The sequence below is a fragment of the Pipistrellus hanaki genome, assembly GCF_964339955.1.
Source record: "Pipistrellus hanaki genome assembly, chromosome: 11".
NCBI classification, from domain to species: Eukaryota; Metazoa; Chordata; class Mammalia; order Chiroptera; family Vespertilionidae; genus Pipistrellus; species Pipistrellus hanaki.
The window spans coordinates 69,118,743-69,141,974 of NC_140513.1; the positions used below are offsets into that span (position 1 = coordinate 69,118,743).

At 59.2% G+C, this 23,232-nt stretch overlaps 2 protein-coding genes across 5 annotated transcripts in view; both read left to right on the top strand.

Annotated features, from left to right (window-relative positions):
• The first annotated feature begins 273 nt into the window (after window positions 1-273).
• The window catches only part of FGD3 (FYVE, RhoGEF and PH domain containing 3), a 34,540-nt gene continuing 11,581 nt past the window's right edge, over window positions 274-23,232 (top strand). For all 4 annotated transcript variants that reach the window (XM_084898280.1, XM_084898279.1, XM_084898282.1 and 1 more), the window contains exons 1-11: window positions 274-387; window positions 2,506-2,797; window positions 11,561-11,650; window positions 12,294-12,430; window positions 13,608-13,764; window positions 18,486-18,624; window positions 19,062-19,120; window positions 20,976-21,122; window positions 21,214-21,306; window positions 22,248-22,327; window positions 23,177-23,207. In XM_084898280.1, the coding sequence (XP_084754406.1) occupies window positions 2,543-2,797; window positions 11,561-11,650; window positions 12,294-12,430; window positions 13,608-13,764; window positions 18,486-18,624; window positions 19,062-19,120; window positions 20,976-21,122; window positions 21,214-21,306; window positions 22,248-22,327; window positions 23,177-23,207 (1,188 nt within the window). In that variant the 5' untranslated portion in view covers window positions 274-387; window positions 2,506-2,542. The remainder of the gene's footprint in view (window positions 388-2,505; window positions 2,798-11,560; window positions 11,651-12,293; window positions 12,431-13,607; window positions 13,765-18,485; window positions 18,625-19,061; window positions 19,121-20,975; window positions 21,123-21,213; window positions 21,307-22,247; window positions 22,328-23,176; window positions 23,208-23,232) is intronic.
• LOC311630233 (uncharacterized protein) lies at window positions 19,496-20,863 on the top strand (the record flags this gene model as incomplete). The annotated part of the gene is made up of 3 exons (XM_084899105.1): window positions 19,496-19,500; window positions 19,569-19,847; window positions 19,947-20,863. 3 exons carry the CDS (start codon window positions 19,496-19,498, stop codon window positions 20,599-20,601), a joined length of 939 nt encoding a protein of 312 aa, XP_084755231.1. The 3' UTR covers window positions 20,602-20,863.

The window sequence follows — 23,232 nt, forward strand, 5'->3', positions numbered from 1 at the left end:
GAGTGGAGTCTGTGAGCTCAGCCTCGCAGGACCGTGTCCTTATGTACTCATCCACCTTCTCCGGAAGGTCAGGGCGCTCTCCCGGTGGGGGCAGGCGGGGAGTCTGGCTGGAGGGCTGGTGTCAGCCCTGGAAATAACCCATTTTCAGGGGCCTCTCCTTTCCCCACCCCTCTGTGCCCCTCCCACTGCTCCTGCCCAAGAGGGCTCCAGGCCCGAGTGCCCGCGGCCTTGCTAGGAAACGCCTCGGAGGGGGCGGTGGGCCTCCGGCCTGCACCTCTGGGCCGCCCGGGTGTGACGGTGCGGAAATGCACCCCTGTCCCTGTGACGCACCGGAAGCACAGAGGAAGTGCGCTCCGCCCACCCGAGGCCAGAGAAGCCGCCGGGCAGGTGAGTGGTGGGGCTTGGGGCCTGAGGGTGCTTCCGGGGGCACTGGGATCAGGAGGGGGACACGCCTCGAGGCAGCGAGGCCCCTGATGAGCTGTGTCCACAGTGGAAGCTGTGTCTGGCCAGGCTTGGGGGCTGACCTCCACCTCATGGTCACTCTGCTGCTCTGGGAATGTCCCGTCTCAGCCACCCACCAACTCCCAGCTCCACCAGCACTGGGCCCGCCCGGGAGGCACCGGTGTCTGGTTGTGTCGTCTCCCCGGGGCCTCTGCGCTTGTTGACAGTCGGTTGCCGTGCAGAGCAAGTGTGCGGGTCCCTGGAGAGGAGAGCAGGGGCAGCGCTGGGTGGTCGGTGTCTCCGTCCCCAGGAAAGATGACCCTGAGCGCAGGAGTGGCCGGGCCTGGCGGCCGACTGGTGGAGGGGGACCCCACTCCAGCCAGCTACTGGACTCTTCCAGGCCGAGCCGGGAGGGGCGGGTGGGCCCAGACACAGTTGGGGACTGGCCCTCCAACACCCTCGGCCTGGAGCCTGCAGCTCTGATCGCCTGCGCCAGCCCCTGTCTAGATGGTGCCTTGGGAAGAGGGCGAGCCCAGGCCTCCGGGGACCACGGCGAGCAGACATGGAGACGTGGAGCGGGCAGCAGGCCAGCGAGCAGCCAGCTCCGGGAGGGGCCGGGGGCCAGCCTGCGGTGAGCCAGGGCCAGGCCGGCGCTCAGACGCGGTTCTTGCAGGAGAGAACGGGCACACGCAGCACCGGCTGCCTGCACCTGACCCCCACTCCAAGCCTCCGGAGCCTGACAGCGGGGGGCTGGGTGGGGCGGGCGCAGAGGAAGTGGTTTGTCCCCAGCCGGGGAGTTGCAGAGGCCCAGGTCCCTGGTTCCGCTCCTGGAGGAGGCGGGGGCGGGGAAGGGGCAGAGGCAGGGCTGACCACAACCTGCCCCCCCTGACGCAGCGGCTCCTCAAGCTGCCAGGCTGCGCCGGCGCCCGGGCCTGGGTCTCCGGTCCTTCCCGGTCAGAGCGGAGGCAGAGCTCCGTGCGTCCCAGGGCCAGGCGGGCCTGGCTGCCTGCCCGCTGTGAGCCAGCCCCGCTGCCCACGGGCAGAAGTGGCCCCCGCCGGGCGCAGCCGCCTCGCTGCAGCTCCCCGCCTCCCGGTGGGCTCTGGCGGCCACTGTGTGGCATTGGAAGGGCAGAGGCTCTGACATAAGGAGGATGAGCTTGGGGCAGCCCTGACCACAGGCAGGGACCAGACCTGCCTCTGCGTCTGAGTGAAATGTCACTCAGCTCCCGTCCTGTCTGCCTGGGACCCGTTGCCTCTCCTGGGACAAGGTCCCTTGGGCGGTGTATGTGCACACACGCGTGCTGTGGAGGGGTGTGCATGTGGGAGTCCACATGTGAGTGCCCTTCCCAAGGCCCACTGCCCCGGAGCTGTGGGGGAGGCCGGGGTGGCCTGCCCTGCCGGTGCTCCCTTTGACCTGGGGAAGCCGGGAAGTCAGCCCTTAGAGAGCGAGGCCGTGGCTGCCTCCCTCAGCTCCCCATTGATCAGCTGGTCGCGCCGATCCGCACCAGGACCACCAGGACCTCGCTCTGTCCCGCCCCAGCCGGCCGCCAGGCTCCCGCTCCCCCCTGCGCTCTGCCCAGAGGGTGTGTGCCCCTCCCGGCTGCGGGGGAGGTCTGCGCCCGAGGTGCCCCCCCTGTGAGGGGTGGTCAGAGGGGCAGAGAGGGCCCGCACCCTGGGTGAGCTCTGCACTCTCCCGGAACACGGCCCCCGGCAGGCGCCCCCGGGGGCCAGGGGCCGGCTCAGCTCTGGCCTGAGTGTCCCGCTGGCCGGGGCTGCCCCCGCGGGGGACGCTGCTGGGGCTCCTGCCCCTCCCTGCGGGCCTCGGGACCTGCCCCCGCCCCCGCCCCCGCCCGGCTCCTCCCGGGGCCCTGGCCTTGGTCTGTCTTGGCTTCATTGAGCGGCAGGTGCTCTCCTGCGGGGTTTCTCCCGCACCCCCCCCCCCCTCCCCGCCCCTCGCCTCCTTCCTCCGGCTCCGCAGAGACTTTGCGGTCTGCCATCGCCCAGCGCCCGAGGCCGCCCGGAGGCACCCGGCCCTGCTGGCACTGACCACCCTGTCTCCTCCAGGTGCCGCCGCCAGCCCCTCACCGAGCCCGGCCCGAGGATGGAGCTCGCAGGAGGGGTCCCCGCAGCGCCCGCCCTCCGCGCCGGCCCGGCCCCGAGGAGCCCCTCCGGGGAGCCTGCCGCCAAGCCGGACCGGGACAGCGGCATCGACAGCCCGCCCCTTGGCGCGCCCGCCGGGCCCTTCTCCTGCCCGGGCGGCCCCGCGCTCCCGGCCCCGCACCCCGAGGTGGCCCCCGGCGGCCAGGAGCCCGCCCCGGAGCGCGGCCCCCAGGGGGCCCGAGCGGACCGGGCCGAGGTGGGTGCCCTCCTGCCCGGTCTGGGGGGCGGCCTCGCTCCTCTGGGTGCCGAGAGGTGGGTGCCGGGAGGTGGGTGCCCGGAGGTGGGGGCCTGCTCAGCCTCCACATGGCAGAGGCCCCTGGACGGGCGGGAGCACCCAGCCGCCCTGCCCCGAGCCGAGCCGGCGGCCTGCTCAGCGGCCAGGACCCCCGCCCGCCCGGGCTTCTGCCCTCGCAGCGCCTGCGGGAGGCGCGCACACATTCACACACACACACACACACACACACACACACGCGCGCGCGCGCTCTCACACACACTCACACACACACTCACGCACACACACGCACACACTCACAAACATGCACACTCACACACATGCACACACTCACACACACATAAGCACATGCACACACACTCACGTGCACATACACACACACAATTCACACGCACATATACACACTCACACGCACACACACTCACGCGCACACACACTCACACACGCATACACACACGTGCGCACACACGGGCCACCAGGATGGGAGGGGGTGCACAGAGCAGCGGCCTGGGAGCCGCTGTGTCCGGCAGGGAGCCGGGCTCCTCCCAGAAAGCGGTGCTGCTGGTGCGGCCGCCGGAGGACAGACACCCTGCGAGCCAGGCCGCGCTGGGAGGGGGCCAGCCACCCCCCTAGAGAAGGGGTGTCTGAGGGCAGGGCCGGCCTGGCTGTGTGCGGGTGCTCCCGGGCAGGGCTTTGTGTCTGTGACATGAAGATGGCATGTGACTTTGCCACGGCGTGGAACGGGTCTATGTTCTTCATCACGGGATTTTGATTTGTGTCTCGTCGGCCCAACCCTCAGGCCAGGGCTCTGGACCAGGGGGACGAGGGGGGGCTGGCCTGGGGAGGCCGCCCAGGTGTGCATACGTGTCAAATTGGTCTGTGTTGTGTGCAATTAGGTTTCTTCTTCTAGTCCTAATTTGTTAATTGATCTTGTCACAAAAGGATGTTGCATCTTGTCAAATGGTTTTTCTGTGCCAATTTCCCTTCCTTCTGTATTACACTGACTGACTTTCACCTAGTGAACCGTTCTTGTATTCCAGAAATAAATTCCACTTGCTCATGGCATATGATCCTTTCACTTTTCATTTTTTTTTTTTTTTTTTTTTTTTTTACTGATTTCAGAGAGGAAGAGAGAGAAAAAGAGATATAGAAACATCAACAATGAGAGAATCATCAATCGGCTGCCTCCTGCAGGCCCCACACTGGTGATCCAGCCCACAACCTGAGCATGTTCCCTGACTGGGACTCGAACCATGACCTCCTGTTCATGGGTTGATGGTCAACCATTGAGCCACATTGGCCAGGCTGATCCTTTTAATATGATACTGAGTTCAATTTGCTAATATTTTGTTGAGGATTTTTGCATCAATGTTCATTAGGGATATTGATGGATACGGTAGTTTTCTTGTAACATTTGTGTCTGGCTTTGGTATAAGGTATTGTCTCACAGAATAAACTTAGAAATGTCTCCTCAACTTTTTGGAAGTATCTGAGATAGATGATTCTCCAGTGTTATTAATTCTCTAGTGAAGCCATTGGTGTTTTTTTGTTGTTGTTGGAAAGTCTTTAATTGCTTATCCAATCTCTTTTCTCATTACTGGTCTGTTCAGATTCTCAGTTTCTTTGTGATTCAGTCTTGGTAGGTTTTGTGTTCCAAAGAATTTTTCCATTTCTTCTATGGTATCCAATTATTCATAGTATTCTCTATAGTCTTTTTTATTTCGGTGGTATCAATGGTCATGTTTTCTCTTTCAATTTCTGATATTAGTTATTTGAGTCTTCTCTTTTCTTCTTAATTAATTTAACTAAGGGTTTGTCAATTTAATTGATTCTTAAAAAAATTCTTACTTTTGTTGATTTGTTTCAGTTTTTCTATTCTGTTTTCCTCATATTCTAGTCTCTGCTGTTTTCTTCTTTGGACTGCTTTGGCTTAGTTCTCGCTCTTCCAGCTTCTGGAGGTGTGGGATGGGCTGCTGGCTGATCCCTCTCCTTCTGCACGTGTGCACTTGCAGTTCTGCACTGCCCTCTTGGTTGCTCAGCGGCCGTCCACACAAGTGGGATGCTGTGCTCTTACTCTCACTTTCCTCAGGGGTTTTCTAGTTTCCTTAGTGACTTTTTGTTTGTTTGTTAATCCTCACTTGAGGATAATTTTACAGAGAGTGAAAAGAAGGAAGAGAGCAAGATAGACAGAAAGAGAAAGAGAGAGAGAGAGAGAGAGAGAGAGAGATTAATGTGAGAGAGCCACATTGATTGGTTGCCTCTCATATGTGCCCCGAGTGGAACTGGGGATCGAACTACAACACAGAAATGTGCCCTTGACTGAGACTCAAACCTGTGCCCCTGTGGTGAGCCAACACTCTAACCACTGATCCACACCAGCCAGGGCTACTGATTTCATTTTATTCTATTATGATTAACAAAGATATTTTAGTTTTAAAATTAATTATTATATTTTTTCAATTATAGTTGACAGACAATATTATATTAGTTTTATGTTTATTCCCCAGTGATTAGACATAAATTTATTTTTAATTTTTTATTTTTTAATTTAATAAATCTTTATTGCTCAGATTATTACAATTGTTTCTCCCTTTTCCCCCCATAGCTCCCTTCCACCCAGTTCCCGCCCCACCCTCTGCCCTTACCTCCCCGCCCCATTGTCCCCATCCATAAATGTACGATTTTAGTCCAGTCTCTTCCTGCATCCCCACACCCCTTTCCCCCTGATAATTATCAATCTACTCCTTTTCTTTGCCCCTGATTCTATTATATTCAACAGTTTATTCTGGTCCTCAGAATTTTAATTATCTTGATTTTTAGATTCACTTGTTGATAGATATGTATTTGTTGATCATAATTTTTATCTTTACTTTTTTCTTCTTCAAGAATACCTTTCAACATTTCATATAATACTGGTTTGGTGGTGATGAACTCCTTTAGCTTTCTCTGATCTGTGAAGCTCTTTATCTGCCCTTCTATTCTGAATGATAACTTTGCTGGGTAGAGTAATCTTGGTTGTAGGTTCTTGCTATTCATCACTTTGAATATTTCTTGCCAATCCCTTCTGGCCTGCACAGTTCCTGTTGAGAAATCAGCTGACAATCATATGGGTGCTCCCTTATAGGTAACTAACTGTTTTTCTCTTGCTGCATGTAAGATTCTTTCTTTGTCTTTTACCCTTGGCATTTTAATTATGATGTGTCTTGGTGTGGTCCTCTTTGGATTACTTTTGTTTGGGGTTCTGTGTGCTTCCTGGATTTATAAGTTTATTTCTTTCCCCAGGTGGGGGAAGTTTTCTGACATTATTCCTTCAAATAGGTTTTCAGTATCTTGCTCTCTCTCTTCTTCTGGCACCCCCATAATTCTGATGTTGGTACGCTTGAAGTTGTCCCAGAGATTTCTTACTCTATCTTCAACTTTCTGAATTCTCTTTTCTTGCTTCTCAGGAGGAGTGTTCTTTGTCTCTTTGTATTTCAAATCTTTGACTTGATTCTTGCGTTTCTCTAGTCTGCTGTTGGGTCTCTGTATAATATTTTTTATTTCAGTCAGTGTATGTTTAATTTCTACTTGGTCCTTTTTCATCAATGACTGTCTCATTAAATTTATCAGCCTTTTCTAGGAAATTCTTGAAAAACCTTATAACAGTGGTTTTGAACTCTATATCCAGTCATTTGTTCTCCTCCACCTCTTTTGTTTGAGATCTATTTCCTTGTCTCGGCATTTTGCTGCATCCCAGAGTTGCTAGGATAGCTTTGTGTGCTTGGTGTCCTATATGGCCCGGTGGGTCAGCCTCCCCAGTTACCTGAGGTAGACACTCTTGGTGCTCCCCTTTGTGGACTGTGTGTACAGCCTTGTTGTAGTTAAGTCTTGATTGTTGTTGGTATCACTGGGAGGAATTTGCCTCCAGGCCAATTGGAGTATCAGCTGTGTCTATGCTGGGATACCTTCTGTATTGGAGACAGTCTTATAGGATCAGATTTGCAAAATTGCAAAAGCCTCTGTGCTCAGCTTGGATGGGCTGGAGTCTCAGAGCTGAGCTGCCAGTCTTGGCTTCCCATCAGTCCAGCCCTTGTGCATATGCCTCAGACCTCTTCCTTCCGCACTCCCTTGAGTTTCCGCTTTAAAGTCCAGATTCCCTGTGCAAGAACATGAGTGCTCCAGGGCTTGCCTGGAACTGGGTTTCAGTGCTCAGTGCAGTTGGAATTGGAGTTCAGTGCAGTTAGGAGCTTCTGATTCCTTCTGCTAGGGAAAGCCTGCACACAACCTCTGTATGCACACTCACTCGCAAGTGACTCTAGACCCTGCCCACTACAGCTCCTGGCTCCCCCAAGTTTCCCAGTCTCTGAATCTCCATGTGCCTTTCTCTACAGTCCATATTCCATCCATATGAGCCTGGGCCCATGGGGTTTTGGCCGGGGCTGGGGTTCAGTGCAGTTGAAACTGGGGTTCAGTGCAGTCAGGGGCTTCCTTTCCCCTCCCACCAGCTAGGCACTCAGTCACCCTTCCTCTCTGCTTGCGTGCATGTTTCCCTACCTGAGGAGTTACAGTTGCTCTGATCCGTGAGCCTCTCTCCTTCTTTCTAGTTGTAGATTTCCCACTCCGCCAGCTTTCCTGTGATTTTGTATGATGTCTGTTCTGTCTTTTAGTTGTTTTGAGATTGTTGTGCGAGGTGGCAGTGTAGGCGCTTACCTAGGCCGCCATCTTGGTTCCCCCCCATAAATTTAAAAAGAAATTATATTATATATATATATACTACTGATTTCAGAGAGGAAGGGAGAGGGAGAGATAAAAACAACAATGATGTGAGAGAATCATTGATTGGCTGCCTCTTGCACACCCCCTACTGGGATTCGAGCTCGCTAACCAGGCATGTGCTGGAATCGAATTGGGACCTTTCGGTCCCCAGGCTGATGCTCTCTCCATTGAGTCAACTTGGCTAGGGCTAGACATAAACTTTATTAAATGATCATTCCTATAAATATCATACCCTTCTAACACCATCCACAGTGATTTGGAACTAGAGGCCCAGTGCACAAATTCATGCACAGGTGGGATCCAGCTGGCCTGTCTTAGGGCTGATTAGGCTGGGTGGTCTGAGGGGGAGGGGCCACAGGTGGTTGGCAAACCAGTCGAGGGGACCGTTTGCATATTAGCCTTTTATTATATAGGATTGCCATTTTATTGTTTACATATACATACATATGTTTAAATCTTTATTGTTGAAAGTATTACATGTCTCCTCTTTTCCACCATTGACCCCCTCCAGCCCACTCCCACCCCTCCCCAGGCCGTCAGCACCCCACTGTCTCTCCATGGGCCATGCATAGATGCACAAAGCTCTTCGGTGGATTATCTCCCACCCAGACACCCTCCCCCTCTGAGATTCTGCACTCTTGCTTCCATGTCTCTGGATCCACTCTGTTCACTTTATTTTGTTCATTAGATTCCACATATGAGGGAGATTATGGGATACATGTCTTTCTCTGACAGACCCATTTCTCTTAGCATGATACTCTCCAGGTCCCTCCAAGCTGTCTCAAAGGGTAAGAGATTCTTCTTTTTACTGCTGCATAGTGTTCCCTGGTGTAAATGTACCACAGCTTTCTATCCACTCGTCTGCTGATGGGCACTTGGGCTGTTTCCAGATCTTAGCTATTGTAAACTGCTATGAACATAGGGATCATACATTCTTTATAATTGGTGCTTCAGGTTTCTTGGGATATATTCCTAGAAGTGGGGTCAATGGGTCAAATGGCAATTCCATATTTAATTTTTTGAGAAATCTCCATACTGTTTCCTACAGTCGTTGCACCAATTTGCATTTCCACCAGCAGTACATGAGGGTTCCCTTTTCTCCCCATCCTCATCAGCACTTGTCATTTGTTGATTTGTTGATGGTAGCCATTCTGACAGGTATGAGGTGATACCTTATTGTCATTTTAATTTGCATCCATCTGATGATCAGTGATTTTGAGCATGTTTTTTATCTGTCTCTTCGGCCATCTGCATGTCCACTTTGGACAAGTGTCTATTTAGGTCCTTTGCCCATTTTAAATTGGATTGTTAAGTTGTATAAGCTCCCTAATATTTTGGATATTAACCCTTGTGTATCATTGCCAAATATGTTCTCCCATACAGTGGGCTTCCTTTTCATTTTGTTTCATTCTGCTGTGCAGAACCTTTTGTTTTGATGTAGTCCCATTTGTTTATTTTCTCCTTAGTTTCCTTTACCCTAGGACAGCGGTTAGCAACTGGTGGTCCGTGGACCACAGGTGGTCTGTGAAGTCTGAAAGATTGGCGACTACTGCCTGAGGAGATGTAGCTGTAAACATATTGCTACAAAAGATGTTTGAGAGATTTTGCTGCTTATGGTTTCTTCTAGGATTTTTATGGTTTCATGACTTACATTTAGGTCCTTTATCCATTTTGAGTTTATTTTTGTATATGGTATAAGTTGGTGGTCTAGTTTCACTTTTTTTTCTTTCTTTTTATTTTTAATTTTTAATTAATATTTTGATTTTTTAAAAATAAATCTTTACTGTTCAGATTATTACCAATGTTCCTCTTTCCCTCCCCCCCCCCAATTGCTCCCCTCCACCAGGTTCCCACCCCACCCTCTGCCCTTTCCCTACCCCCCATTGTCCTCATCCATAGGTGCACAGTTTTTGTTCAGGCTCTTCCCACACCCCCCCACTCCCCTTTTCCCCGAGAATCATCAGTCCACTCCCCTTCCATACCTCTGATTCTATTACATTCACCAGTTAATATTGTTCATCAGGTTTTTTATTCCCTTGGCTTTTAGTTTCACTTGTTGATAGTTACGTATTTGTTGATCATAATTTTTATCTTTATCTTCTTCCTCTTCTTTCAACAATTCATCTAATTCTGGTTTGGTGGTGATGAATTCCTTTAGCTTTTTTTTAAATTTTTAATTTGTGAAGCTCTTTATCTGGCCTTGGATTCTGAGTGATAGCTTTGCTGAGTAGAGTATTTTTGGCTGTAGGTTCTTGCTATTCATCACCTTGAATATTTCTTGCCATTCCCGTCTGGCCTGCATGGTTTCTGTTGAGAAATCAGCTGACAATCATATGGGTGCTCCTTTATAGGTAACTATCTGCTTTTCTCTTGTTGCTTTTAATATTCTTTCTTTGTCTTTTGCTCTTGGAATTTTAATTATGATGTGTCTTGGTGTGGTCCTCTTTGGATTCTTTTTGTTTGGGGTTCTGTGTGCTTCCTGGACTTGTAAGTCTATTTCTTTCCCCAGGTGGGGGAAATTTTCTGTCACTATTTCTTCCAGTATTCTTTTGGTATCTTGCTCTCTCTCTTCTTCTGGCACCCCCATAATTCTGATGTTGGTTTGCTTGAAGTTGTCTCAGAGGTTTCTTACACTATCTTCAACTTTCTGGATTCTCTTATCTTCTTGCTTCTGTGGAGGAGTGTCCTCTGGCTTTTTGTGTTCCAAATCTTTGACTTGATTCTTGCGATCTTCCATTCTGTTTTTAGGACTCAGTATAATATTTTTTTATTTCAGACAATGTATTCTTTATTTCTAGTTGGTCTCTTTTCATATCCTCATAGGTCTTGTTTATTTTATCGGGCTTTTCTAGTAAATTCTTGAAAAACCTTATAAGCGTGGTTTTGAACTCTATATCCAGTCGCTTCTTGTACTCCATTTCTTTTGTTTGTGATCTGTTTCCTTGTCTCATCTCGGCATTTTCACAGCTTCCCTGAGTTGGTAGGGTGGTGTCCTATATGGTTCAGTGGGTCAGCCTCTCAGATACCTGAGGTGGACAGTCTTGGTGTAGCCCTTTGTGGGCTGTGTGTGAAGTCTTGTTGTTAAGCCTTGCTTGTTGTTGGTATCACTGGGAAGCGTTGATCTCCAAGCCAATTGGCTATGAGGATCAGAAGTGTCTCAGCTAGAAGGGTTTCTGTATTCTTCTTGGATGGGGCGGAGTCTCGAGGTGGCACAGACAAGCCTTGGTGAATCCCACAAGATTGGTTGCAGGTGCTTGCACCTCTCTGGTATAGGCGCAGACAAGCTTTGGATTCCTGTCTGTTTCTCCCTAGGAAAGTCCTATTCGCAGCGAACGAGAAAGCTAGCCACTGAAAGGTCTTCTGTGCTCCGCTTGGATGGGGCGGAGTCTTGGGGTGGTGCAGACAAGCTTTGGTCAGCCCCTCCCTACAAGGGTCTGGTTTCTGAGTCCCGCAATAATGGCCTCTGGCTTCACACACCTCCGAGAGATCTCTGCCCACTGCCTGAAAGTCTGGCCTCTCCCTGTCTGGGGCTGTCTATCAGAGCAATAGGGTGGTTCTATTTTCCTCCCGAACAAGAAAGCTAGCCGCGCGTTAGCTGTCTGCCCTCTCCGCGCTCCACAAGCAAGCCAGCAGTGAAGTTGGGTGGTCACCTTTTCGCGCACGCAATTCACCGCACCTTCACAGTTCCTGAGGTTCAGCGTGCCTTCTCTCTCCTTCCCAGATGGCAGAGCCTCCTCTCAGCCAGCCGTCTGGTGCTTCAGGGTGATGTTTCCCCTGTTTTTCAGTTCTAAATTCAAGTTTGTTGTGGTAGGCTGTATTCAGGAGTCTACCCTATGCCGCCATCTTGGTTTCTCCCTAGTTTCTTTTCTTTCTTTCTTTCTTTTTTTTTCTTTTTGCATGTATCTGTCCAATTATTCCAACACTATATATTAAAGAGACTTTCCCCATCAGCTCTGGCTCCTCTCTCCGCAGCGCTCCAGGGCCCAGGAGCTGCTCCACATCGCCCAGGAGCTCCTGCACACCGAGGAGACCTACGTGAGGCGGCTGCACCTGCTCGACCAGGTAGCCTCTGACGGGGGCACGTCTTGTCTACGTTCAGAGTGTCGTGGGCAGTTTCACAGGCAAACTCCCCATCTTCACAGTGTCTGGGCCTTATCTTTGGAATACAAATGACTATACTAAAACTCAGACAAGTTTAAGGACCCTCCAGAAACTTATACTTCTCACTTTTAGAGCTTGTGGCCGAGGGGCAAAGGTCCTGCCTGGCCCCTTTGCGGGATTTTACTCCTTATTCCCGGCAGTCTCATCACATGAGCATGTGCACGGCCCCTGGACATCTTTCTGAATAAACAGTGGGACTGTGGGTGGCGCTTTCTCTGTCCATGTGACAACATGGGATTGATGAGCCAGGCAGTAACTTCAAAGGAAGCCAGGGTGTAACAGGTGTTGCTTCTGTCTGTGGCTCACAGTGGAGAGGGAAGCTGGGACCTGCCATTTCCCTCGGAGGTGGTTGGAGGAAGGGCGGCCTGTCCCCAACCGCCTCATCCCCATCCTTAGGGCTATTGTGTAAGACCCAGGTCATTGGAGCGCGTGCGGGATGGAGGTTTACTAAGGAAAGAAGAGGCGTCAGCCTCCCCTGGGCACCCACCCGCAGAAGCGGCGTGGCGGCACCACGGTGACCTCTCAGTGACCTCTGTGTGCCCAGGTCTTCTGCGCCCAGCTGACGGCAGCAGGGGTCCCCCCGGAGGTCACCACCGGCGTCTTCTCCAACATCTCCTCCATCTACCGCTTCCACGGGCAGTTCCTCCTGCCCGCACTGCGGACGAGGATCACGGAGGAGTGGTGAGTTCCTCACGGCGCCTGGGGACGGGCCAGCCTCTCCGGGAGCTGGCTCTACCCGGCTGGCAGCTGACGGTCCTGGTGATGGCGTCTCAGTGCTGCTGTTTCTTAACTCTCTTTGCCAAGCGGCTTCTAAGTCTGGGCGTTTTATGTCTTAAAAAGCCAGGGCACTTGGGCCTGCTTCCCAGCCCTGACCTCGGCGACCCACGCCGTGAGGCCTCCCAGCCTTCCCTTCTTCACTGGAAAGCAAGGGGACCTGCCTAGGCTCCGGGACTAAGTGGGGTCAGAGGGCTGCAAGCACCAAACAGCCAGCGCACCGAGCCTTTTCCTCTGGGCGACTCCTCCTCCGGGGCGTGTTCCTTCTGCTCACGCGCTGCGGTCACACTCACGGGCCCTCCCGCCCGCCCGCCCACCCGCCGGCCTGCTCTGGGCCAGGCCCTCAGCTTCGGGCTGTGGTGTCCGCCGCTCCCCTTCGCTGCCCGCAGAGCCTCCGTGTCGGGCCCCTCCCCACCAGCACTGGCTGGACACCGGGTCTGTGTGTCCATCTTCAGAGGGACAGGCCCCTACGGAGCAGGCGCCCAGGCCTTTGGGTCCAAGCTCAGGGCTGGGCTGGGTTCTGGCTTACAGTCCTCTGGGCAGGAGGTTTTCTCCTCCAGGCGGGAGGGCCGTCCTGCGCCGCGGCTGCTGGGCGGGAGCAGTGCAGGGGCAGTGCCTGCCGCCCCGGCTGGGCCTTGCTGGAGCCCCGGGCACATTTCCGGCGAGGCCACGGTGGCTGGCTTTGTCTGTGTGCCTTTTTCCTTCTTTACTATGAGTTATTTAGTGCCAATCCCCCACAGCTCTAAGATCAAAGAATATTAATTTACATTGGTGCGTCTTGTGGCTTATTTCTCGCCCCTGACCCAGACAGCGTCGGGATGCGCAGTTCCGCCCCCACCCGTGCTCACCGCTGCTCAGTGGGAGGGTGCCGTGGGTGCTCGCTTCTCTCTGATGCCCCGCTCCCCACGCGGCCTGGTGTGGCCCGGCTCTGTGCCTGCCTTTGCCATCCGGCATCTGCTATTTGCTTCTTTCTCCCTGTGAGTTGGGGAAGCAGATACCGCCTCCTCCTCACCCCGTACAGCCCCTCTCACCTGCCCCCTCACCGGTGGCCTCTCTGACGATCTCGATCTCGCTCCCCACACAGGGACGGGAACCCGCGGTTCGGGGACATCCTGCAGAAGCTGGCCCCGTTCCTCAAGATGTACGGCGAGTACGTCAAGAACTTCGACCGGGCAGTGGAGCTGGTGAACGCCTGGAGCCAGCGCTCACCCCTCTTCCGGGACGTGGTGCAGGGCATCCAGGTAGGCCTGGCATCCAGGTAGGGCCTGGCATTCAGGTAGGCCTGGCATCCAGGTAGGCCTGGCATCCATGTAGGGCCTGAGAGGCGACGAGGGGCTGGGCTCCACGTGGGACTGGGGCCAGGCAGGCCGTGGCCAGACGTGCTGTGGACGCTTTGAGTCACAAACTAACTCCCAGGGACAAACCATCCTTCCGGTGTCACCGGTGGGGAAACCGTGGCTCTGAGCCGCGCGATCTGTGTCCCAGGCTGAGGGCCGGCGCAGGCGCCTGGGACGATGCCACTGAGTGCTTCCCGTTTCTGCAGTCATGGCTGCTGCTGTCTCCGCTGTGTCGCCCTTTTCTGTGTTGATTCCTGAGGTTTTTATGTTAAGAATGTTAACTGCCATCTGTCACGTGTGTTACTAATGATTTTTCGATGTTTTCTATACAAAATTTTTGGTTTTTAATTAGCCATATTTGCCAAAGCAATGCTTTAAAAAGTCTTTAAAGTAACACTTATAAATGCACGTCCACAGGGGAACCGCTCAGCCAGAAGCCGGCTCGTGGCTGGCAGCCCAGGGCGGTGGTGGGAGCCTCTCCTGCCTCCGCGGCAGCGCTAAGGATGTCCGACCGAGGGCTTAGGCCGGGCCCTGGGCCCCGGACTGAGAGAGGGCACAGCCGGTCCCTGGGGCCCCGGACTGAGAGAGGGCACAGCCGGTCCCTGGGGCTCTGGACTGAGAGAGGGCACAGGCCGGGCCCTGGGGCTCCGGACTGAGAGAGGGCACAGCCGGTCCCTGGGGCTCCGGACTGAGAGAGGGCACAGCCGGTCCCTGGGGCTCCGGACTGAGAGAGGGCACAGCCGGTCCCTGGGGCCCTGGACTGAGAGAGGGCACAGGCCGGGCCCTGGGGCTCCGGACTGAGAGAGGGCACAGCCGGTCCCTGGGACTCCGGACTGAGAGAGGGCACAGCCGGTCCCTGGGGCTCCGGACTGAGAGAGGGCACAGCCGGTCCCTGGGGCCCCGGACTGAGAGAGGGCACAGCCGGTCCCTGGGGCTCCGGACTGAGAGAGGGCACAGGCCGGGCTCTGGGGCTCCGGACTGAGAGAGGGCACAGCCGGTCCCTGGGGCCCTGGACTGAGAGAGGGCACAGGCCGGGCCCTGGGGCTCCGGACTAAGAGATGGCACAGGCCGGGCCCTGGGGCTCCGGACTGAGAGAGGGCACAGCCGGTCCCTGGGGCTCCGGACTGAGAGAGGGCACAGCCGGTCCCTGGGGCTCCGGACTGAGAGAGGGCACAGCCGGTCCCTGGGGCCCCGGACTGAGAGAGGGCACAGCCGGTCCCTGGGGCCCTGGACTGAGAGAGGGCACAGGCCGGGCCCTGGGGCTCCGGACTGAGAGAGGGCACAGGCCGGGCTCTGGGGCTCCGGACTGAGAGAGGGCACAGCCGGTCCCTGGGGCCCTGGACTGAGAGAGGGCACAGGCCGGGCCCTGGGGGCTCCGGACTGAGAGAGGGCACAGGCCGGGCCCTGCCTGCGGGCTCCTGACTGAGAGAGGGCACAGGCCGGGCCCTGGGGGCTCCGGACTGAGAGAGGGCATAGGCCGGGCCCTGGGGGCTCCGGACTGAGAGAGGGCACAGGCCGGGCCCTGGGGCTCCGGACTGAGAGAGGGCACAGGCCGGGCCCTGGGGCTCCGGACTGAGAGATGGCACAGGCCGGGCCCTGGGGCTCCGGACTAAGAGATGGCACAGGCCGGGCCCTGGGGCTCCGGACTGAGAGAGGGCACAGGCCGGTCCCTGCCTGCGGGCTCCTGACTGAGAGAGGGCACAGGCCGGGCCCTGGGGGCTCCGGACTGAGAGAGGGCACAGGCCGGCTGACGGGCCCCCCCACCCCCGCCACCGCCCAGTGCACACACTTTTTGTGCATCGGGCCTCTAGTAATAGTAATACAGCTGTAGCGGAGGAAGTTGGACTCTGACTAACGTTCACTGGGCCGTGGTGTCTGACGCTGTCCTGAGGAAGAAGAGAGAAAAGGCAGCACGGGCTCCCTCTGGGCTGTGGGCCAGGCCCGGGCGGTACCGAGGGCGCCTCCTGGTGGGGGCAGCTGTCTTCGCTGCACACGGGGGTGGGTGACCAATGTGTTGTCACAGGCAGACATGGTCCGGGTCCAGCCGGGCTGGACACAGCTTCCCACACCCCGGACAGACTGGGCCGTGGGTGGTGCGTGGTGGGGGCTCCGTCCCGGGGCAGCACGGTCTGCGGCCGTCAGAGGCCGCCCACCCCAGGCCCTGCGGCGTGGCACCTTCGTGGGTGAGGCTGGGGTGTTGTGGGTGCCTGGGCACAGGGACCCCCGCCCCCCACTAGCTGAGGTCCCCGTGTAGACAAGCCAGGGATGATGTGGCCTTTGGAGGGCCCCAAGGTTCCATCCGAAGCATGGCCTGAACTTTTATTTTGAAATAATTTCACATCTTAAATGGGGAACTGTTCACATTCTGTTTACAGTCTTTCCAACCACACACACGGGTCATTAGTTTTGAACCTTTAGATGAAGTAACAGCTGTGCAGCCACTGCGAGTCCTGCTCCCCTGCCACCTGGCACCAAGCTGTCCCCTGCCCTGCAGACGCACCTGCTGTCCAGTGTGCTTCATCCTCTGGTCCACATGCCAGCCAGGACCCCGTCCCATCCCCGTCCCGTCCCCGTCCCGTCCCCGTCCCGTCCCCGTCCCCGTCCCATCCCCGTCCCGTCCCCATCCCCGTCCCGTCCCCGTCCCCGTCCCCGTCCCGTCCCCGTCCCCGTCCCGTCCCGTCCCCGTCCCCGTCCCCGTCCCATCCCCGTCCCCGTCCCGTCCCGTCCCCGTCCCCGTCCCCGTCCCATCCCCGTCCCCGTCCCCGTCCCCGTCCCCGTCCCCGTCCCCGTCCCGTCCCCGTCCCCGTCCCCGTCCCATCCCCGTCCCGTCCCCATCCCCGTCCCCGTCCCCGTCCCCGTCCCCGTCCCCGTTCCGTCCCCGTCCCCGTCCCCGTCCCATCCCCGTCCCATCCCCGTCCCCGTCCCATCCCCGTCCCGTCCCCATCCCCGTCCCCGTCCCGTCCCATCCCGTCCCCGTCCCGTCCCCGTCCCCGTCCCCGTCCCATCCCCGTCCCGTCCCCATCCCCGTCCCCGTCCCCGTCCCCGTCCCCGTCCCCGTCCCCGTCCCGTCCCCGTCCCCGTCCCCCGTCCCCGTCCCCGTCCCCGTCCCCGTCCCCGTCCCATCCCCGTCCCCGTCCCCGTCCCCGTCCCCGTCCCCGTCCCCGTCCCCGTCCCCGTCCCCGTCCCATCCCCGTCCCCGTCCCATCCCCGTCCCCGTCCCGTCCCCGTCCCATCCCCGTCCCCGTCCCCGTCCCCGTCCCCGTCCCCGTCCCCGTCCCCGTCCCGTCCCCGTCCCCGTCCCCGTCCCCGTCCCCGTCCCATCCCCGTCCCGTCCCCATCCCCGTCCCCGTCCCCGTCCCCGTCCCCGTCCCCGTCCCCGTCCCCGTCCCCGTCCCATCCCCGTCCCCGTCCCGTCCCCGTCCCATCCCCGTCCCCGTCCCCGTCCCCGTCCCGTCCCCGTCCCCGTCCCCGTCCCCGTTCCGTCCCCGTCCCCGTCCCCGTCCCATCCCCGTCCCCGTCCCCGTCCCCGTCCCGTCCCCGTCCCGTCCCCGTCCCCGTCCCCGTCCCGTCCCCGTCCCCGTCCCATCCCCGTCCCCGTCCCGTCCCCGTCCCATCCCCGTCCCCGTCCCGTCCCCGTCCCCGTCCCGTCCCCGTCCCGTCCCGTCCCCGTCCCCGTCCCCGTCCCCGTCCCGTCCCCGTCCCCGTCCCCGTCCCCGTTCCGTCCCCGTCCCCGTCCCCGTCCCATCCCCGTCCCCGTCCCCGTCCCCGTCCCCGTTCCGTCCCCGTCCCATCCCCATCCCCGTCCCGTCCCCGTCCCCGTCCCATCCCCGTCCCCGTCCCCGTCCCGTCCCCGTCCCGTCCCCGTCCCGTCCCCGTCCCCGTCCCCGTCCCATCCCCGTCCCATCCCCGTCCCCGTCCCCGTCCCATCCCCGTTCCGTCCCGTCCCCGTCCCCGTCCCCGTCCCATCCCCGTCCCGTCCCGTCCCGTCCCCGTTCCGTCCCGTCCCCGTCCCCGTCCCGTCCCCGTCCCCGTCCCGTCCCCGTCCCCGTCCCGTCCCCGTCCCCGTCCCCGTCTTTATCTCCATCTGTGTCTCCGTCTCCGTCTCGGCCTTGCCCCTGTCACTCCTGCAGGAGACAGCAGGCACCATCTGGGTTTGTCCGTGTCCTCTCTGGGGGACAATCTCCGATAGCCCGCTGCTGGGGTGCTCCTGCGATTCAGGGTGCTGCCAGCCCCCAGGGAGCCGGCCTCCGAGCTCCTTTCCACGTGTGAGGGTGTGGGTGAGGGGGGCGGCCGGACAGCCAGGGGGCAGCTCGGCACCCGTGGTTGGTCCGGGCCGGTGCTGGGGCCAGGAGGCTGTGCTGAGGGAAGAGAGTGGGAGCCTGGGTGCCTCGCCCACCCACACGCTGTCCGTGGGGAGGAGGCAGGCGGGCCAGGGCTTCCTTGGGGGGAAGCTCCTGACCTCCTGGGGGCAGGGCTGTCAGGAATGTGGCAGGGACAGCACCCCTGAGGGAGGGCGGGGTCTCTGTCCAGGCGCCTGTGCGAGAGCCAGCAGCGCCGGGCTGTCCTGGCGCCTCGGGCTCCGGAGGGCGGCGGGGCCCAGGCCACGGCCTGTGTCTGTCCCGCAGAAGCAGGAGGCGTGCGGGAGCCTGACGCTGCAGCACCACATGCTGGAGCCCGTGCAGAGGGTGCCCCGCTACGAGCTGCTGCTCAAGGACTACCTGAAGCGGCTGCCGGCAGACGCCCCGGACCGGCAGGACGCCGAGAGTGAGAAGCCGAGGCCGCGGCTCCTGGGCGGCGGGAGACGGCCTCAGGGACACGGACGCCTGGGAGGGAGAGGCAGACAGGGAGGGAGGGAGCTCCAAGGGCCAGAAATTTTGGGAGGCGACTGAGGGTCTGTGAGAGGGAGGAGGCCTGCGGTGCAGTGAGGGGAGACCCAGCCCTGGGAGGCCCTCAGTGCCTGGGCTCAGGGAGGGCCTCCTGGGGGCCGGGGTCACTCCTGGCCCAGCACAGCTGCCGGCACACACACAGGGCAGGGCATGCCCCTGGAATGAGGTGCGAGCCCCAGGGCCCGCAAGCCAGTATGTCTGCAGCCACACCCCTGCCCCCCAGCCAGCCAGGCCTGGAGCAGCCCCCGGGACCGGCAGGCGGGGCACGTCCGGGGGTGGAGGCGCGGGCGCCCTGAGCCACGCTTCCCCCTGCAGAGTCCTTGGAACTCATCTCCACGGCCGCCAGCCACTCCAACGCCGCCATCCGCAAAACGGTGAGTGGGCAGCGACCGGAGGGGGTGAGGGCCCCTCAGTGCGGGGCAGGGAGAAGTGGGGGGCAGGTGCCTTCAGCGGGCTCACACACATCTGTCCCGGTGGGCTCTATCAGTGCACACACACACTCACACACACACATACACTCTCTCTCTCTCTCTCACACACACTCACACACACACACTCTCTCTCTCTCACACACACACACACACCTTTCCCCAGGTGGGCTCCATCAGTGAGCTACATCAGGTGGACTCCATCATCCCTCCCAACCTACCCTCAACCTTGGCTACCAGACCTCCCAACACTGCCCAAGCCACCAGCCGGCCCCTGGCCTCTGACCCGCCCTTCTCCACTCAGATTTCCCAGGGGCACCTATGCTGTCATTCTGTGTTCAGAACCCTCCTGCCTGCAACTGCCTTCCCAGTAAGCCAGCTCTCCACACACCAGGTGTCTCTGCCTAGCCCATCGGTACACCCAGTGCACACCCAGCCCCCAGTACACCCAGTGCACACCCAGCCCCCAGTACACTCTGTGCACACCCAGCCCCCAGTACGCCCAGTGCACACCCAGCCCCAGTACACCCAGTGCACACCCAGCCCCAGTACACCCAGTGCACACCCAGCCCCAGTACACCCTGTGCACACCCAACCCCCAGTACACCCAGTGCACACCTATCCCCCAGTACACACCCATCGCCCAGTACACCCTGTGCACACCCAGCCCCCAGTACACCCAGTGCACACCTATCCCCCAGTACACACCCATCGCCCAGTACACCCTGTGCACACCCAGCCCCAGTACACCCAGTGCACAACTATCCCCCAGTACACCCAGTGCACACCCAGCCCCAGTACACGCAGTGCACACCCAGCCCCCAGTACACCCAGTGCACACCCAGCCCCCAGTACACCAGTGCACACCCAGCCCCAGTATACCCAGTGCACACCCATCCCCCAGTACACCTAGTGCACACCCAGCCCCCAGTACACCCAGTGCACACCCAGCCCCCAGTACACCCAGTGCATACCCAGCCCCAGTACACCCAGTGCACACCCAGCCCCAGTACGCCCAGTGCACACCCAGCCCCAGTACACCAGTGCACACCCAGCCCCAGTATACCCAGTGCACACCCATCCCCCAGTACACCCAGTGCACACCCAGCCCCCAGTACACCCAGTGCACACCCAGCCCCCAGTACACCCAGTGCATACCCAGCCCCAGTACACCCAGTGCACACCCAGCCCCAGTACACTCAGTGCACACCAGCCCCAGTGCGCCCAGTGCACACCCAGCCCCAGTACACCAGTGCACACCCAGGGCTCGGGTCCATACAAAGCCCTTCAGCCCTCCCCTCCCGGTCCTCCTCGCTCTCAATGCCAGTTCCCTTCTTGTCCCCCACCCACATGGACCATCTGTTTCTGGAGCAAAAGCACAAGGGCTGGCCAGCCAGTCTGCTCCTGTAGTCTCCCGGCTGCGATGACTCAGGCCCACGGGCAGAGGCTGCTGCAGCGTGTGGGCCAGGGTCCCAAGGTCGCCGCTGCCTCCACTGCGCTGCCCCTCCCGCCTGGCGCAGGCCCTTCACCCCTGGCGCAGGCCCCTCACCCCGGGCGCAGGCCCCGTGGGAGTGACAGGCCAGGCCCCGGCCTCTTGGCTCAGAGCTGGGCCACAGTTGCGGACTCTCCCATCGCTCCCCTGGGCACCGGCTGGTCAGGCAGCCACCAGCCCGCCCTGAGGCCAGAGGGAGGAGAGCGGCAGGCGACGGCGGTCTGGGCTCTCCATGGGCTGGGGGAGCGGGAACAAGGCCCGAGGTCCCGCAGCCTCGCCGGCCGCACAGCCCGGGCCTCTGTCCTGCAGGAGAAAATGCACCAGCTCCTGGAAGTGTACGAGCAGCTGGGCGGGGAGGAGGCCGTGGTGAACCCGGCCACCGAGCTGGTCAAGGAGGGCCCCATCCAGAAGCTGTCCGCCAAGACGGGCGCCGCCCAGGATCGCCACCTCTTCCTGGTGAGCCTTTACCCCCCTCTCCTGCCCCCCCCCACCCGCCCCCTCTCCGAGGGCCTGGCAGCAGCCCGCCCTCACGCTGTCCCTCTGGAAGTTCAACAGCTCGGTCCTCTACTGCGTGCCCAGACCGCGGCTCCTGGGCCCGAAGTTCAGTGTCCGGGAGAAGATGGACATTTCCGACCTCCAGGTGGGTGAGCCCGCCCCCTCCCGGGAGGCACAGCAGGCTGGGGCCCGCTGGCCCCGCTGTGAGCCTCTGGCCGTCAGCCACCCAGGCACACGGGGCTGCCCGAGGCGGCCGGGCTGCGTGCTGTGGGCTTGGCCCCTCTGCCAGGCAGGTGCTGTGGGCTCACGCTCCCAGGTGAAGGGTGGCCCAGGACCTTGGCCAGCCCCGGCCCCTGTGCGGTCAGTGCTCAGGGCCCCTGACACCTGCAGGTGAATCGAGGGGTGTCTGGCCGTCCATGCTCGCCTCCTGCCCGCCTCTGGCCGCGGGCTCCGGGCCTGGCCTGAGCTGGCGGCAGTGCGGGGCTGTGGACCAACAGGAGCGCAAACATAACGACCAAATCGAAGTATCAGGTCCGTTCTGGAAAGAGAAGTTTTGCCCTAGTGATACAAAAAAATTCCTACTCTGAACTTCTCTGAATCCAGGTTTAAGAAATACCGTTAAAAGTAACGACTGACTAACAACCACAGTTAGAAGAAACCAGTTTTCTGGTGTTTCCCTGTAAAAAAAAGAAAGAGAAATCAGTGTGTGATCGCTGGGTGTAAGAGCAGCGGTCCCCCTGCTGGACTGCCCTGAGGCCCCGAGCAGCCCACCCTGCCCCCGGGCGCTGCTCTGTCTGCGGTCAGGCCCAGGCCGCCTGCTGCCCGGAGCCAGGCACTCCCACTCCCCGTCCAGCAGGCGTCCTGCTGTGGCTGCTTGGTGGGGACGCTCAGCGGGTCCGGGGCGGGGCGGGCAGGCAGGCAGGCTGGTGGGGAGAGGTCCTGGCCTCCCTCCGCAGACCTGCCAGCGGCCCTCCTGGGCCCTGAGCCGGCTCTCCCAGGGCACAGAAGGCCTCCGTGGGGAGCGCAGGACTGCAGTGCAGGCCGCTCGGGAACTGTTCCCTTCTGTCCTCGGCCGCGTGCCCGTAGGTGCAGGACTCCAGCCAGCCGCCGGCCGCCCCCACGTTCACGCTCTCGGGAAGGAGCCGGGCCCTGGAGCTGCGTGCCCGGTAGGCTCAGCGGTGCAGCCTTCGCTCCGTCTCTGGCCGGGAATCTCAGCCCGCGACTTCTTTCCAAACCAGACGACCTTCTGTGTGTTTCTATGTGTTCCCTTGTTTGTGGTTAAACTGTAACGGAATGAGGGGAGTCCATGAGGGCTAAGCCCCCTCCCCGCCCCTTACATGCCTGCAGGGTCTCTGTGCTCACACGTGTGCATCTGCTTTTAAAGTCACTGATGGCTGCTTACTGCACAGCCTGTTCTGCATCTTGCCTTTTTCACTTAATTTACCAGAAATCATCTTAATCAGAGCACCTTTCCTAAAGCAGTGTAGTTCTTCACGAGGGTCACGGACTGGCTCTCTGGCAGCCCAGGCCGCGGGGTCTGGCCACAGCACCCGCCCCGGGTGTGGTGCAGGGGCACTGGGTCTGCAGGCGGGCTCCGTGCCAGGCCCGTGCTCGGACTGGTGACAGCGCGTGGGAGACCCTCCCTCCTACCCAGGAGGCATTACCTTACCTCCCCTGCAGAGGCCTCTGCATACCACACCCACCACACCAAGCCACAGCTGACCCCACTGACCCCTGTGACCACACCTGCCACACCAGGCCACAGCTGACCCCACTGACCCCTGTGACCACACCTGACCCCTCTGGCCACACCTGGCCCCACTGACCCCTGTGACCACACCTGGCCCCTCTGGCCACACCTGGCCCCCGGGCCAGTGTCCTGGAGCCCTGCGGGCCGTCTTCTGGGCCTGAAACTGCCCGTGCAGACAGCCAGGGTGCGGCTCCGGCAGGGAGGCGTCGGGCGGTTACTCAGGATCCGAGGCTGACATCATAAAACCTGTCTCTGTTTCTCCGAGGACGGAAGAGGAGAAGAAAGAATGGATTCAGGTGAAGCCCTTAAAGCTTTAGTGCA